The sequence below is a fragment of the Crocodylus porosus genome, unplaced genomic scaffold (assembly GCF_001723895.1).
Source record: "Crocodylus porosus isolate Cpor-Errol unplaced genomic scaffold, CroPor_comp1, whole genome shotgun sequence".
In the NCBI taxonomy this organism is placed as follows: domain Eukaryota; kingdom Metazoa; phylum Chordata; order Crocodylia; family Crocodylidae; genus Crocodylus; species Crocodylus porosus.
The window spans coordinates 26,664,221-26,680,628 of NW_017728916.1; the positions used below are offsets into that span (position 1 = coordinate 26,664,221).

The 16,408-nt window shown below is 47.7% G+C and overlaps 1 protein-coding gene across 1 annotated transcript in view; it reads right to left on the reverse strand.

Moving 5' to 3' along the window:
• Window positions 1-16,408, reverse strand: part of DNAH9 (dynein axonemal heavy chain 9) — a 388,028-nt gene that overhangs the window by 8,764 nt on the left and 362,856 nt on the right. The window contains exon 52 of the mRNA XM_019536510.1: window positions 8,776-9,165. Coding sequence (XP_019392055.1) covers window positions 8,776-9,165 — 390 coding nt within the window. The remainder of the gene's footprint in view (window positions 1-8,775; window positions 9,166-16,408) is intronic.

Consider the following 16,408-nt stretch of genomic DNA (forward strand, 5'->3'; position numbering starts at 1 on the left):
TAGTTTATAACAGGCCACTAGATCCCCCCTCAGCCTTCTCTTTTGGAGGCTGAACAGGTTCAGGTCCCATAGCCTCTCCTTGTAGGGCCTGCCCTGTTGTCCTATTGCTTCCAGAACATCAGTAACTCACTAGCTGCATTACCCAAATTGCTTCCACAATTTCTACTAACCCCTTTTTGGCAGAATCTAACAAAAAAACTCCATAACACCAGATAGCCTTATGCTTCCATAAACCTCCTGCCTCCATAATCCCAGCTCATCATTCCCCCATTACCTAGTTAACCTCACTTCTCTTTAATTCAGCTCACCCACTGCTATAATACCCCAGGTAATACTCTGCCTACATAATCACAGCTAACTTTTTTCTCCACATCTCCAGATCACTCCCACTGGACTCTGCCTTCCTGACCCCAGCTAACTCCCAACTGCAGAATCCCAGTTAACCTTTCCCTTCATAAATTCAGCTAGGCTCCTCCCCAGAAGCCTAACTAACCCCTTCAACTCCAAAATCCCAGGGAACCCCCTGCTTTGACAATCTCAACCCACTAGTTACCACCATGTGAGTTGATGCATCCCCACCATACTCCCAGTTAACCCTTCTACTTATGTGACTCAGATGACCACCTTTGTCTATAAACCCAGCTAAATCCACTTCTTGCATATACTCACTCAAACCATCAAATGGGAACAGTATCTTTGACAAACACAGGTGTGATCATATGTACTCCAGAAACAGCACATCTACAGCAGATGTCTACTGTGGAGCTGCTTAATTATTTCAGCAGGAAACAACTCATCATCTACATGGGCACCTCTATTAGGGCACACAAAACTAATAAACTCAGGAGCAAGCTAGTACTTGTATTTACAAGTACTGACCTGCTCCGGAGGTTCTTTGTGTGCAGCAGCACATATATAGATGCTGCCTGGTTGGCTGGGGCACAGGGGTACTTCAGTGCAGGGGCCCCCTGCCAGCTACCCCTGCACTGAAGCACCCTTGTTTTTTCATAGGGTTTTTTTCATAGACATTAAGGCTGGAAGGGACCTCAGAAGATCATCGAGTCCAGCCCCCCACCCAAAGGGCAGGAAGTCAGTTGGGGTCATAGGATCCCAGCAAGATAAGCATCCAATTTGCTCTGGAAGGTGTTCAATGTAGGTGCTTGAACCACCTCTGATGGCAGGCTGTTCCAGACCTTGGGGGCTTGTGCCCCAGCCAGCACCTCTGCAGCACATTGAGCTCAGTCAGAACAGCCCTGGTCTGCTGCTAGCCAAGGCTGCTTTGACCAGGTTCAATGTGCTGTGCATGAATAAACTCTGGAGAAATATACTCCAGAGTTTTCTTCTCCCGCATACACATTTAAACAGTGCACCCAGGTGTAACAGCTAAGAATTGTCTGTGTGATAAATGTGCTTGCTGAACTTTCTGTGAGGATTAAACCAAGTGTTTTTTGTTGTTCATTTATGTATTAGAGGTGCATGTTGCCACTAAAAGTTTAATTAAAGTAAAAGATTAGTGAGGCCTTGTATGTAGTGAGGCCTTGTATGTAGTGAGGCCTAGTAAATTTAGCAAGGCCTTGTAGAGGTAGTAGTAGGCCTTGTGGCATAGTCAAAATTAACCTTATCAAAAGAATGCAAAGGCTTGTATTGCTATTGGTGAGTCCTAAGGAAAGTATGTAGTAGGAAAATCTAAATGGCTGTAAGTTATTAGCATAGCTCAGAAGTTATAAATTGGCTAGCACATCTGGAAATCATTAGAAGGGAGATGCAGCATTGTGAGAGAAGCTACTGATTTAAAATTAGCTGCTGACCTGGATTTGGTGGGCCAGTAGATCTTGAGAAGCCCGAGAACTGAATACCAGGGTCCTTCCCGGTACCCCTCAGACAGTGCTGATCAGGGATTCCTGACTCCATTGAGCTTTAAACAAGAGGAACTTGTCATACTTCAGTCATCAGAGGGGACTGCCAATAAGTTGCTGATGCAAATCATTATTGTCTGTTATTGTTGTCTTGTCACTGTGCATAGTTGTATTTTTGTTAAGTCAATAAACCTTTCTTACCTTTTTACCCCCAACCACTCTCTCAACCCCAAACCCTCTGCTAGCAGCTAAAACACCAGGAGCAAAAATCTCCAGAACAATAACCTTTAGAGTTTATTTGTGTGCATTAATTACACATGTAGACTCACCCACAATGCAAGACTACAGTGTCACTGTAGTCTCTGATGCCCACTGGAGACTAGCACAGGTTGGGTAGCTGCAGGACCAATTCCTTCTTGCTTCCCTCTCTCTACCTGGCCTCACAGAATTTTATGTAGATTTTAGTTTCTCAATGGCACAATGGAAAAGCAGAGACTCAACTAAGCACATTTAATCTTTCTTTTGCTAACACAGCTTCCCTAGGTGGCTTGTTCCTTCTGTCCTTGCAGTTAGGAAGATTTTCCTGAGATAGAATTTAATTTTGCTTTGCAGCAGTTTAAACCTATTGCTTTATGTCCTGCATGGTCTGGCAAGGGAAAAAAGTTGTTTTCTCTCTTCTTTATGATAACTTGAAAAATATTTGACAACTCTTATCCTGTCCTCTTTTAATGAAATGGAAACTTGGTCATATTCCAAGGGAAGAGTAGAAGAGTATTACACAGGCATGGAGGGAGAAAATCAGGGAAGCCACGGCATGATTTGAGTTGCAACGGGCAAGTGACAAAAAAAAGCAATAAAAAGGGATTCTACAAGTTTGTCAAGAGTAAAAGGAGGATCAAAGAAACCGTAAGTCCCTTACAGAATGTAGAAAGTAATTTAGTCACAGCTGATGCAGACAAGGCTGCAGTATATAAATGCCTGTTTTCCTCTGGGCTTCACAAATAAAGTCAGCTACCAGACGATGGGTGTAATTGGCAGCTAAGATAGTGAAAGAGACAAACAGCCTACAGTTGTGGAAGTACAGGCTACGAATTACTTAGAGAAGCTAGATGCTTTCAAATCAGCAGGGCCAAATGGGATGCAAGCAAAGGTATTGAAGGAATTGGCTGAGGTAATTGAAGAACAACTGGCTATCCTCTCTGAGAACTCGAGGAGGTTGGGTGAGGTCTTAGATGACAGAAAAAGGGCAAGCATAATGCCCATGTTTAGGAAACAAAAGAAGGAGAATGCGTGGAATTAAAGACCAGTAAGTCTGACCTCAATACCTGGAAATAAACATAGAATCAGAAACTTAGGTTTGGAAGCGATCTCAGGAGGCCGCCTTGTCCAACTCCCTGCTCAAAGCAGGACCAATGCCCAACTAGATGGTTCCAGCTAGGGCTTTGTAAATCTGGGTCTTAATAACCTCCAAGAATGGAGATTTTCCCACCTCTCTAGGTAACCCATTCCAGTGCTTCACCACCCTCTTAGTGAGAAAGTTTTTCCTTATATCCAACTTAAACCTCTCTTGCTGCAACTTGAAACCATTGCTCCTTGTTCTGACATCTGCCACCACTGAGAGCAGTCTAGCTCCATTCTCTTTGGAACCACAGTTAAAAGCTGCTATGAAATCTCTCCTCAGTCTTCTCTTCTGCAAACTAAATGAGCTCAGTTACCTTACCTCTCCTCAGAAGCCATGCGTCTCAGCCTCCTAAACATTTTCACTGCCCTCGGTTGGACTCTCCCCAACCTGCCCACATCCTTTTCATAGTGGGGGGCCCAAAACTGGACACACTACTCCAGATGTGGCCTCACCAATGCAGAATAGAAGGGAAGAATTACTTCTCTTGATCTGCTGGCAAAGCTCCTAATAATGCAGCCCAGTATGCTGTTATCCACCTTATATTTGTATCCACCTTACACTACTTTGTTCTAGTCTGTACAACCTTAGCCTATTTATGAGAATGTTTTGGGAGACAGGGTTCAAATCTTGGCTAAAATCAAGATATAGTCCATCCATTGTTTTCCCCCAACCACAGAGCCTATCACCTTATCAGAGAAGAAAATCAAGTTGGTCAGTCATGACATGCTCTTAGTGGGCGCATCCTCTTGAGTGGGAACATGCATTTCCCCATAGGCAAACAGCAGCAGCACAATATGTGCCCTCAGTTAGCCTGCGAGGCTCCATTCTGTCCCTGAACCTTAAAACTAGTTACCATCTGCTTAAGTAACCTCTCTTTTTCATGTTCTACCTAAATTTTCTCTGCTGCAGAAGCACATTATCTGCTGCTACTTGTCCCCAGGGAGCACCTGTGCACATGAGCTCTAGTGCATGGCATATTGCCCTGGGTGGGTAACGGAGACTGGGGCCAGCACTTGGATTGGCCCCAGCAGACTTACTTGGGATCCTTGAGGCCTCTGGGAGCTGCAGCCACAGTGATCTGGTAGCAGGGAGCCTGGCTGGCAGCTAGAGGTGGCTCCGACCAGCCAGGCTCCCGTTTTGGGCAGCGCACACTGCTGCCATGTGCACCACTCTGCTTTTTTTACACATTTTTTTTTAGCATCAGGATCTCCTGGTGTAAACCCCCAACCCTGCGCTGAAAATTAGCAGCACAGGGCATGCCTGCATGTGTGGCTCATGTGGTGTGCTGTGCCACAGATGGGTCTGCGGCACCACATACTACACATTCCTGCTCATCAGGATGTGCCCACTGAATCCATGCTGACTGTTCCTGATCACCTTGTTTTACAAACTAGATTACCTGGAGTCTGTTGGCACCTAAATTGTAAAGAAGTTTTTCTTTATGTCCAATTTGAAGCAATCTTCAATCAGTTTGTGCCCATTGTTTCTTGTCTTCCCCTGGGGTGCCTTGGTAAACAGATGCTCCCCCAGGCCCTGATGTATGCCCCTTATATACTTATAGGCTGCCACCAAGTCCCCTCTAAGTCTTTTTTTTTTTTCTCCAGGCTGAACAGTCCCATGTTTTTCAACCTCTCCTCATATGACCTACTCTCTAGACTTCTAATCATGTTCATGGCCTTCCTTTGGACTCTCTCAAGCTTCTCCACATCCTTCCTGAACTGCAGGGCCCAGAACTGGATGCAATACACCAGCAGTGATCTCACCAAGGCCAAGTAGAGTGCGAGGATGACATCCTTAGTCTCGCTTGAGACGCATCAGTAAATGCATGCCAGTGTTTGATTCGTTCTGCCAGCTACGGCATTGTATTGGTGGCTCATGTTCATTCTGTATTCTATCACGAGCCCCAGGTCTCTTTCAGTTGTGGTGGTGGCAAGCATAGCACTGCCAAGCCTGTAAGTGTGTCGCGGATTATTTCTCCCCAGATGGAGCACATTACATTTCTCCATGTTTAACACCATCAGGTTATGATTCGCCCACCTTGCAAGCCTGTCCAGGTCAGCCTGTATCACTAGCCTGTCCCTGAGCGTGACCATACTCCCACATAATTTGGTGTCATTCATGAACTTTGCCAGTATGCTTTTAATACCTGAATCCAAATCATAGATGAACATGTTGAAAGGTAGTGGTCTGAGTACTGACCCCTGAGGGACACTACTGGTCATCTCCCGCAATGTTGACTCAGTTATGTCTATTAATATTCCCTGGGTCCTACCTCAGAGCCAGTTACCTAGCCACCAGACCATAAAGTAGTCAAGGCTGTATTTTCCTAATTTTACTATGAGGACATTGTGGGAAACTAAATCAAAGGCCTTTTTGAAGTCCAAGTATATGACATGAACCTCATTTCCCTTATCCAGGTGGTGAGTTACCTGATCTTAGAAGGAAATGAGGTTGGTCAGGCATGACCTACCTGCAGTGAAGCCATGTTGGCTGTCCTTTAGAATACTGCCTTCTGTTAGCCTATCAATAATGAATTCTTTGATATTTTTTTCCATTATTTTACCAGGGAGGTCATACTGATTGGCTTATAATTCCCTGGGTCCTCCTTTCTCCCTTTCTTGAAGATAGGCAACACATTGGCCCTCTTCCAGTCTTCTGGGACCTCTCCCAAGTGCCATGAGTCCTCAAATAGCTTTGCCATGGGTCATGTGATGATGTCGGTTGGTTCTTTTAGCACTCTTCGGTGTAGTTCATTTGGTCCTGCTGACTTGTAGATATTCAGCCTCTCTAGGTGTTCCTCCACAAGTTCTTGACTAACTATGGGAGGGTGATCACCCTCACCTTGATCATCTTGTATCCTGTCAAGCAGGCTAATACCTGGGGACTGGTGGAATACCAATGCAAAGTATTTGTTTAGGAGTTTGGTTTTCTCCTAAGTGTTGGTTATCAGCTGTCCCATTTTGTTCATCAGGGTCTCTATGTTTCTCTTATTTTTTCTGACTTCCTACATACCTAAAGAAGGACTTTTTGTTGTCCTTGATTCCAGTTGCCAATTTGAATTTGGTTTCTGCTTTTGCTTTTCTAATCCACTTCCTACAGGTATGGGCTATTGCTGTGTACTCCTCTTTGGTGGTAATTTCTGGTTTTCATGCCTTATAAGCTTCTCTTTTCAATATCAGGAGGTCCATGACTTCCCTATTGAGCCAAGAGGTCTCCCAACCCTTTTGCTGCCTTTCTTATGAAAAGGAATGGACTTCTGTTGTGCTCCTAGGATTGCTTCCTTGAGGAACGACCACCCTTCTTGTGCTCTTCCCAAGTGGACCATGGTCCTGCAGAGCCTCACCAATCAATCTCCTAAGCCTGTGAAATTCATCTTTCCTAAAATCAAGGGTTTCTACCCTACTGACTAGTTTCCCTGTCTTATGGTGGATGGAGTAAATGATCATCTCATGGTCACTGTCGCCTAGTTTCCCTTCAGTCCTCAGGATGCTCGCTAGATCATCCCCTTTAGCCAGAACCAAGTCAAGGATTGCCTTACTCCTGGTCAGCCCTTAGACTTCTTGAGTCAGATAGAGCTCTTCAGTGCAAGTGTGGAAGCTCTTGCTCAGTGCTCATCTCATGGGTAGTTGAAGTCATCCATGGTGACCATGCTCCAAGAGCATGCAGTCTCTGCCAGTTCTCTAGAGAATTCCTGGTTGAGTTCTTCCTCTTGGTTTGGAAGTCTGTGGTAAACTCCTACAGTCAAATCCCCTTCTCCATGCTCTCCTCATATCTTGACCCAGAGAGTTTCAAGTTGCCCTTTATTGCCAATCTCTGCTTTTAGGTAGGTGTACTCTTCCTTCATGTAGAGAGCAACTTCCCCACCCTTCTTCCCAACATGATCTCTTCTATGCAAAGTGTAGCCCTTTATACCTGTGGTCCAATCATAGGTGGAGTCCCACCAGGTCTCTATAATCCCTATGAGATTGTATTGCTTGTTGGTTAGCAGGAGGGCCAGTTCCTCCTGCTTATTCCCCATGCTCTGGCATTTGTGTACAGGCAACTAAGCCTGCTATTAGAGGTCCTGGGCTTCCTGGTGTGCTGTAGAAAATCCTGTCCTTAGACTGGTGTCAGAATATGCTTCCTGTTGTTCCCTGGTTGTCATTTCTTGGGATTGTACTAGTAGTTGTCTGCCTGTCTGCATGACCTGGCCCAGTTTAAAGTCCTATATAGGAGGTCTGTCATTCTAGCTGAGAAAAGCTCCTTCCCCTTCAGCGTGAGGTGGATACTGTTCCTTCCCAACAGGCTGTGGTCTCTATGTGTGTACTATGGTCGAAGAAGCTGAAGCCCTTGTGGTAACACCAGCACCAGAGTCTTCTGTTCACTTCTTCTATACAACTGCCCCTTCTGTACCATGACCCACAACCAAGACAAACTAGGAGAAAACTACCCGTGCCCCCAACCCCCTAAGCCTAGCCCACAGAGCCCATTCCCCACCAAGAGCTCACCAAAACTCCTTAAGGGGCCCTCTAGCCAATATTATTGTCCACCCCTGTGTCAGAGGCTTAAGTGGACTTAGACACTTAACTGTGACTTTGTTTCACCATGCTTAAGTCCCTGAAAATCCATTAATGCATCTGTTTTTATAACATATTGTTATTTGATCCTTAAGGCTAGGTGCATCTACATGTGCAATTAACCTGGGAGCAGTTTACTCTACAGTTAAGTACTCAAGAGTAAACTCTCCCAGGCATGTGTCTACGTGTGCAGGGACGTGGAAGCAGATCCTTATCTCCCAGCCCCAGCTCTTCAGTCACAGGCCTGGGCTGGGAGATAAGGACCTCCCAGCCCTGGCCCTGCGATCGCTCCAGTGGCAGAGCCTGCCCCAGCAGCAGGCAGCTCCCAGGGTCAGGGAGCAATGTCCCGCCCCCTTGTGCCCAGCTTAACAGAAGTAAATGTGCTCCTGGTCAGGTGTCCACATGCTTACTTCTGTGCAGTAAGTAATTGAGAGTTAGTTTGCTACTTACATTTGCAGGTAGCAAATTTACTCCCACTTAGAGCCAATTACTGCGTACAAAACATTTGCATGTGTAGATGGTGATACTTACTGCGTAGTCATTAGCTCTAGCCTCGAGTAAAGCATCTCACGTAGATGCACCCAATGAGTCAAAAAATTGCAGAGACAACGAGAACTCACCTACCTTTTGAATTCAGTATTTTTTCATAGAGTTGAACAAGGCTAAAAAGAATCACTCTTAGGCACGTATGCATCTAATAGTTGGAATAAAATCTGGTCCCAAGCATATAGTGACATTATGTTCCTGCAGACTCTGTAATATCAATACATGCAAGGATATCATGATTTCAAGGAAACTTTATGGTATCTATCCATTCACTGATATCACAAGGCCTAGGGGAAATATTGACACCTGCTACCTGATAAAGAACGTTGGTCACCCTTGTGTCCATCTTTTCCCAAGCAAGCAGACAGTAAGCCTCAATGCCTTGTTTTATTAAATAAGATACTAGTGGGTTTACCTGTACATCCCAGCGTGCACCCTCCATGAATAAGCCATGTATATAGGCCCCTTCACGAGGAGGGTTGCTGAAATCCTCCTTGTTCTTCTTTGTCATGTCACATTGCAGGGCCATTTTATCCAAAGGCCACTCATTCTTTCGGGCCATGGACTGCATGATGGCTGTCAAGAAAGACTGAGGGTTGAAGAATCCTGCTAGCCACACTACGGAGGGCAAGAAGAAGTCTCCTGTCCATGTCTCAAGCTCCTTGATGCGGTTGAGAAGGTCAGCAAACCAGCTAGCCAAGCCAGCCATAGAAGGATAAGCCCTCTTAGTCCAAGACTCAGGCACCGTGTCCAGGAAGATGGCATTCTGCAAGTTCTCCATATCACCAGTCATGGTCAGCTCCCCCTGGAGAAGTACCAGAAAGAAGATGGTAATAATAAACAAAGGCAGAGCAACAAAATGTTCTCATTTTTGTGGTGGAATATGGTAGCTGCTTAATACTGGGCAATGGCCACTTTGCACAACAAGTTAAATCAGAAACTGCAGAAGAATGTCCAAACTGCTCACCTTCTCTGCTCTTGAACCTGTCCCCAGACATCTAGAGGGGAAAATATGTAGAGCCAAGAGAAAGGGAGAAATGTGGCTCAGTGAGATGGACACTACCCTGGAAAAGTAATTGCTTTAGGTTCTGGCCCTGGTTTCTAGACCTATGGGGGTCAAAGTTATCCCACTATTATCAATTTTATCCAATGAATATTAAATGCAAAGTGCAGAAAAGCCATTTGGGTTATGTAAGTGAAACAGGATTCGGCCCCAAGATTCCAATTGTTCATTTTTAGTCACTCTATTCCTGTAACACCCTTTTCTGAATAATTAGAGGTGTTTTACAAAATTAAGGTAAGGGTGCCAGCATTGGCTCTAGTTAATTAGTATTTTCCATATAAGGAGATATTTTTAATTGTTTATCACTTTGTCAAACTTTAACTCACATTTTCTTTCTGCCTCAGGCTGAATTGTTTTGGAGAGTTTAATTGGGAACAGTTGACCAATTGATGAGAATGAGTTTTGGGGAAAATGTGTTATTCTATTAATGTTAAAAAAATTCCAACTGTTTCTTCAAAGGGCTTCAGTGCCTTCAGAAACAGCTTTGAAGTCAAAAAGTTTCTCTGTGTTTGCTCTATGTAAATCCATCCAAAATCTAGCCAACTTATACACTTAATAGAGTTGGTTAGAATTTTGACAGCTAAAATCTCAATTTCAGTTCAATTTCTTTATTAGCGACTTGGATGATGGGGTGAAGAGCAGCCTGTTTAAATTCACAGACGATACCAAGATTTGGGATGAGGTGGGCATGCTAGAAGGGAAGGCCAGATTACAGCAGGACCTGGACAGGTTACAGGGGTGGGCAAATGAAAATAGGATGGGAGTCAATACTGACAAGCGCAGGGTGCTGCACTTGGGCAGTAGGAACCAGCAGCATACCCATAGGTTGGGGAACTCCCTTCTTGAAAGCACGGTGGCAGAAAGAGATCTTGGAATCATTATTGACTCCAAGATGAACACTGGCTGACAATGCGAGAACACGTTCAGTAGGGCTAACTGTACTTTGTTGTGCATCCACAGATGCATCACTAGCAGGGCCAAGGAGGTGATCCTCCTCCTCTGTGTGACACTGGTCAGGCCGCAGCTGAAATACTGTGTCCAGTTCTGGGTGCTGCACTTCAGGAAGGATGTGGACAGCATTGAGAGGGTCCAAAGGAGGGCCACTTTCATGATCCGCGGACAGCAGGGCAGACCCTATGAGGAGAGGCTACGGGACCTTAACCTGTTCACCCTTCACAAGAGAAGGCTGAGGGGGAACCTTGTGGCCATCTATAAACTTACTAGGGAGGACCAGCGGGGTTTGGGAGAGACCTTGTTCCCCTGAGCGCCTCCCAGAGTAACAAGGAATAACGGCCATAAGTTGCTAGAGAGTAGGTTTAGACTAGACATTAGAAGGCACTTCACAGCCAGGGCGGCTAGGATCTGGAACCAACTTCCAAGGGACGTGGTGATGGCTCCTACTCTGGGGGTCTGTAAGAGGAGGCTTGACATTTACCTGGTGGGGGTCATTTGAGCCCAGCTTTTTCTCCTGCCCAGGGCAGGGGGTCAGACTAGAAGATCTACAAGGTTCCTTCCGAGCCTACATCTGTAATTCTATGAAGATCCTATCTGTACTGAGCATACTCCATTCCCCTTGGAGCTCCTACAAGCAATTGTATTAATCATGTTCTCAGGCTCCACCAGTCTTCAATATGACCGGTAAAAAGCCAGAGCTCCACCGAGAACATAGATACAATATTTCCTGACACTCTGTGGTGACATTATATTTCAAAGGCTTTGAAAAGCCTTCAGCCAATTGAAAGAAGTTGTTTTTTCTGTCCAGAGTTTCTTCATTCCATGTCTAAGGTCTGTCTCCTCAGTATTGTGAGCTCCTGCACATTAAGATCACAAAAAAAGTGTCCATCGGGCTAATGCACAATAGCACCTATTACGGTGCATTTAGTACTTGTTATTATGGGTAGTAAACTTACTGTGCCATAAGGGCTGTGTGAAACGGCTGTGTTTCAATTTGGTTTTGGATTCAGCTATTTCAGAGGACAGTGATTCATTTTGGTGTTTTGGATCACTGTCCTGTTTCACTTCAGCAAAATCTGTTTTGGAGAAAGCCTCCTTCCTGGTCCTGTACAGGGCCCACTTGGCCAGGGCCAGGAGGAGATTGACCAAGAGGTCCTGGTACTTGGTAGGACTGTGGATGGGGTGCCCAAAAATAAAAAGGTGGGGGGGTAAGATCCATCCAGAACCTCAGAAGGAGGTTCCAGAGGTGGAGGGGCTGCAGCCTGGTGGACTCGAGCTTCATGTGTGCCCAAATTTCCCTCTGCCCAAAAAAGAGGCAGGAGACTGGGGTGTTGGTAAAGCTTGCCACATACATACCCATGGTGATGGCTCCATGGAGGAGCCACCAGCTGAGGTCCCCAGCAAGGTTCCCCCTGAGCTGCGCACATGTGTAGCGATGAACAAGGAATTTTTTTGCCACGCAGTAACTTTTTAATGCCACGCACCCACTCCAACCCAGCGAAAAGCTGCTGCAGGAGAGGGGAGGGGCAGGCACACTGAGATACCCACACACTCCCAGCTAGGATCCTAGCCGAAGGCAGGTAAGTACTGGCTTGGGGGGCAGGGTGGGCAGATTGAGACCTCCCACAGAGAGAGTGTGGTAGGGGCAGGGCACTGCTCCACTCTCTCCTGCACTGTGGGGATTGTCCCATGACTTGGCCCAGCCGGGGGCTCATTCACTGTGAATGGGGCCCCAGCCAGGCTGGGGCAATTGGAGCCTGGCAGTTCATCCAGGGGTGTGGGTGGGCGGCTGTGGCTCCCACCACTGTGCGCACCGCAGGGGAGGGGAAGCGTATTCCCCTCCCCAGCTCTCCCTGCACCATGCCCCTGGATGAGCTACTGGGCTCTGATTGCCCCATGACCTGGCCCAGAGCCCAGCAGCTCCTCCAGATGCATGGCACAGGCAGCCAAATGAGGGCACGTGGCCCAGCCTGGACCCTGATCTTTGCATGGGACAAGGATAGGCAGGCGGGATCAAGGTGCAGTCAACCTGGTGCTGCTATCAGGCCCTTCTGCACAGACAGCCTGGTGCTGGCTGCCCCCCAGTAGCTCCTTTGTGTAACAACTCTGCAGGTTGGAACACCAGTTGCAGGGGTACTGCAATTGCAAAAGATACTACTTTATTTTTTCAATCTAGAATCAGGACCCAAAAGGAGGAATAACTAATTATGTGACAGCTAAAAGCATTGGCAATCGCATGTAATTTTGGAAACATAAAGATTCCCTTATTAGAGACATAATTATCTGTGGACCATCTGGGGCCTAAAATGGGGGAGAGATTGCTGAGAGTATTATGAAAGTATCTCCATGCCCCTTTGTTAATCCACGGTGTGTCCACACATTAAGTACCATGCCCAATTCTGGTCCCCATGCCTCCAAAAGGATACAGAAGAGCTAGAGAAGGGCAGAGGTGTGGAGGGGCTTCCTGATGAAGAGATACTAACAAGGCCAGGTGTGTTCAGTTTAGAAAACAGATGCTTGAGAGGGGACATGAGAGGGATTTACAAAAAACAAAATGGTGAAGGTAAAGTCAATAGGGATTTATTATTGGCTAGCTTTCATCAGCGAAGAAGTGGAGGTCACAAAATGAAATTACCAGATAGTAAATTTTAAACGAGCATAAGACAGTTCTTTTTCACCCACTGTGTTATTAAAGTGGGGAATTCGTTGCCACCAGATACAGTGGAAACTAGAGTTCAGCCAGATTCATGAAGGGATTGAACACATTCTTGGAGGAAAGGGGCATCAGTAGCTATCAGTGTTCCCTCTAAGAGGCTCATGGACCGATGCAGCACACTCATGGACCACTACACCTTAGAGGGAACGCTGGTCTCCAGTGGCTCATGAGATGAGGGTGAAGTACAGGCTCAGCCACTGGGGCACTCCCCAATTATGCCCTCACTGAACAGGTTTCACAACTTAGTTTCTGGATGGGACACAAGGATGTGATGGTTGATTGTGCAGTGCATGAGAATATAGAGGCGGCAGTGATGGACGGTGGAGAAGCGGATTGTTTTGGTGTCCTTCAGCCAGTTCAGGTAGTGGACTGGGGAGTGCCACAAGGCTGGAGAAGGCACCAGCCCCACAACTAACTCTGATGGGCTGGAGGACATGGGGGGTGGGCACCATCAACAAAGGCAAGGCTGTTGGGAGGTAAGGCAGATTTTACCTCCTGGACTAGGTGACAGGTCACACGCATCATGGGTAAACCCATGCACTAGGCTAGTGCAAGCAGGGTCCACCCACCCCCATCTATTATAGTCTGGGAGGTCTCCAATATGGGTGACACCACCAGAACCAGGCTCTGACACACTTGGGGTGCTTCCACCATTGGTACCTCCAGCTGGGGGTTGCAGAGGAAGGGCTTGATGACCAGGTCAGCGCCTTGGCTGAGTGTCGCAGGGGACCTGAAGGTAGAGACCAGCTTCCAAGCCCAGAGAAGGTCCTAGTAGATCTCTGGCAGCCCTTACAAGTCCTGCAGGGAGAAGCCCTGCAGGTTGAGGAGCTGCCAGTCATACCGGAGCCACCGGAAGTGGCGGAGGAAGGTGCCCCCCAGGTGGCTCCATGCCATGTGGCTACTGATACCATATAGCAGTTACTGCAGGGCCTGCAGGTGGAATGTCATGATCTGGCTGCACAGGCAAACCAGGTCCTGGCCACCCTCTCACAAGGGGAGGCTCAGGACCTGTGCAATGACCCAGTACAATCGCGGCCAGAAAAACTGCAACGCCCATCTCTGAAGCCTGGCCAGGACCTTGAGGGGGCTGACAGGCTGTGGAAGTGGTAACACAACATAAATCCTAAATATCTATACATACTGATGTTTGCATTTGGTTTCCTTATCACGTGGGGTTTGCAGCAGGTGGGTGGAAAGGGGGGTGGGGAGATGTACGTGGGTGTGGAGAGATGTGGGGGGAGGGTCAGTGTGTGGGTAGGTGTGGGGGGACTGTGGTGGGGCTGCATAGGAAGGGTGGGTCCCCTGCCCCCCCACAGAGTGAAGCCCCCCCAACACATCACATGGACTTTCCTGCCTGCACGGTGCCAGGCCCCCCCTACAGTACCCCTCCCAGGGCCCAGGGCTCCTCTGCTGCCCCCCCAGCCTCCTGCTCACTTCACCACTGGTCTCTATTTCCCTTCTTGTTCCCTGCTCGTCTCCAGCCTCCTGCTCGTTCCTGGCAGGCTTCCCTAGGCCGAGTAGGGAAATGAGCAGTGGGATAGAGACAAGTGGGGCAGTGATTGGAAAGCTGGAGATGATTCAGGGATTCCCCTGCTTGGCTCCAGCCTCCTGATCGCTCCTAAGCTCAGCTCCTGCCCCCCACCTCCCAATCGCTTCCCTGTCAGGCTAAAGCCTCCTGCACTGCCCTCAGCTTACCAAGAGCAGCAGCAGTGATTGGTGCACTCAGGGGCTTGTGGCACAGCCCACCCCCACAACCCCTTTAGTGCAGTGCGGGGCAGCAGGGGGAAGAGGGGCTTGGCCATGGCTGCCTGGCACCTGCACTGCCACTGCTGCATTGCACAGGTGCAGCCTGGCTTGTCAGGATGCTGTGAGCTGTTGGGCATCTCAGCTGTGCTGTGGCTGTCACCCTAGGCTTGGTGCCACTCAGCCCAAGTGGCCCCAAGCTGCCAGACAGCATGTGGCTCTGTGCATGACCCTGCCAAGCTGGGCTGCAGCCACATGATGTGGCAGTGGCAGCAGGGGTGCCAGGTGGCCAGGGCCAAGCCCCATTACCCCCTGCTGCACAGAAGGGCCAGCCCTGATAGCCGCTGCTGTGGCCAGTGAGTGCAGGTTGTGTGTGGGGGGGGCAGGGGAGTGGTTGGGGGGCCTGGAAGAGTGATTGGGGGGCTGGCATTAGAAGTGGGAGCTGGGGGAAGGAGAAGGGGTTGTGGGGATGAGCAGGGAGCTGGGAAAGTGACCAGGGAGTGAAAAGGAGTTGGGAGAGCAAGAGGACACGGCTAGGGCCAGATGGGGCCCCCCCATGGTCTCCTTCCCCTTCCTCCAGCTCCCCCCACCCCCTACTCTCCTGGCATGGAGCCTGGATCCAGGTCCCTGTAGCCTACACCACTGCTTGCCCAACACGGCAGTGTGCTTCAGCACTGGGGCAAGAGTCAGCCATAGAGACACTCGGGGAGTTTCTGTGGAGGACCTGAGCTCCGGTTGATCCAGTTGCCTCACTTTTTTCCCCCAGGGTACTTTTTGATACCTGGATCTCCAGGTATCAAAGTTTGTGCCCACGCTGTGAACCTGCAGCACTGGGAACTTTTTTTTTTTCCCCAGTGTGTGTCTTGCAGCGTCTCAAAGGAGTTTCAGATGCTGCAAGAAGCATGTTTACACTCTTCTGGACCCACCCACAGAGATCAAATTATGGAGCATGTCAAGGAATCTATTTAGAGAACAAGCTGATCAGAAACAACCAATACTGATTAATCAAGAACAAGTCATTCCTAATCATCTTGATGGGGGAGGGAGGGGGTAAGGGGAGGGGAAGGCATGAAGTTAGGATTTTGAAAAGGGGGGTACAGATGGTGTAGAGCGCCGTATAAGGCACAAGAATATTTATTAATATGCTAGGGGGTCCAATGCCGTATTATTCAATTTGTTTAGAACAGGACATTACAGAATAAGAAATCATAAACAGACTGGACTGTGTTAAATATGGTTTAAACAGGGATTACAGATTCTTATGTGATTACCTAGATTAGTTTTTGTGGCCCCTTTACTCCTATACATTTATTGCTTCCTTGTTTACCTATCCCAGCACTGACCCTGTCTCCACTTTTCTCTCACTTCTTTCCTTTCCCTCCTTTTGTATTCAAATCACTCACTTCATTCACTCACTTCATTTTATACACTGCTCTGTGCATTTTTCACATCTTCTGATGAAGTGACCTTGGGATCACATAAATGTATAGTTTCATAGTTTCATAGTTTCATAGTAGCTAGAGTCGGAAGGGACCTAGGTAGATCATCTAGTCCGACCCCCTGCCTGAGCAG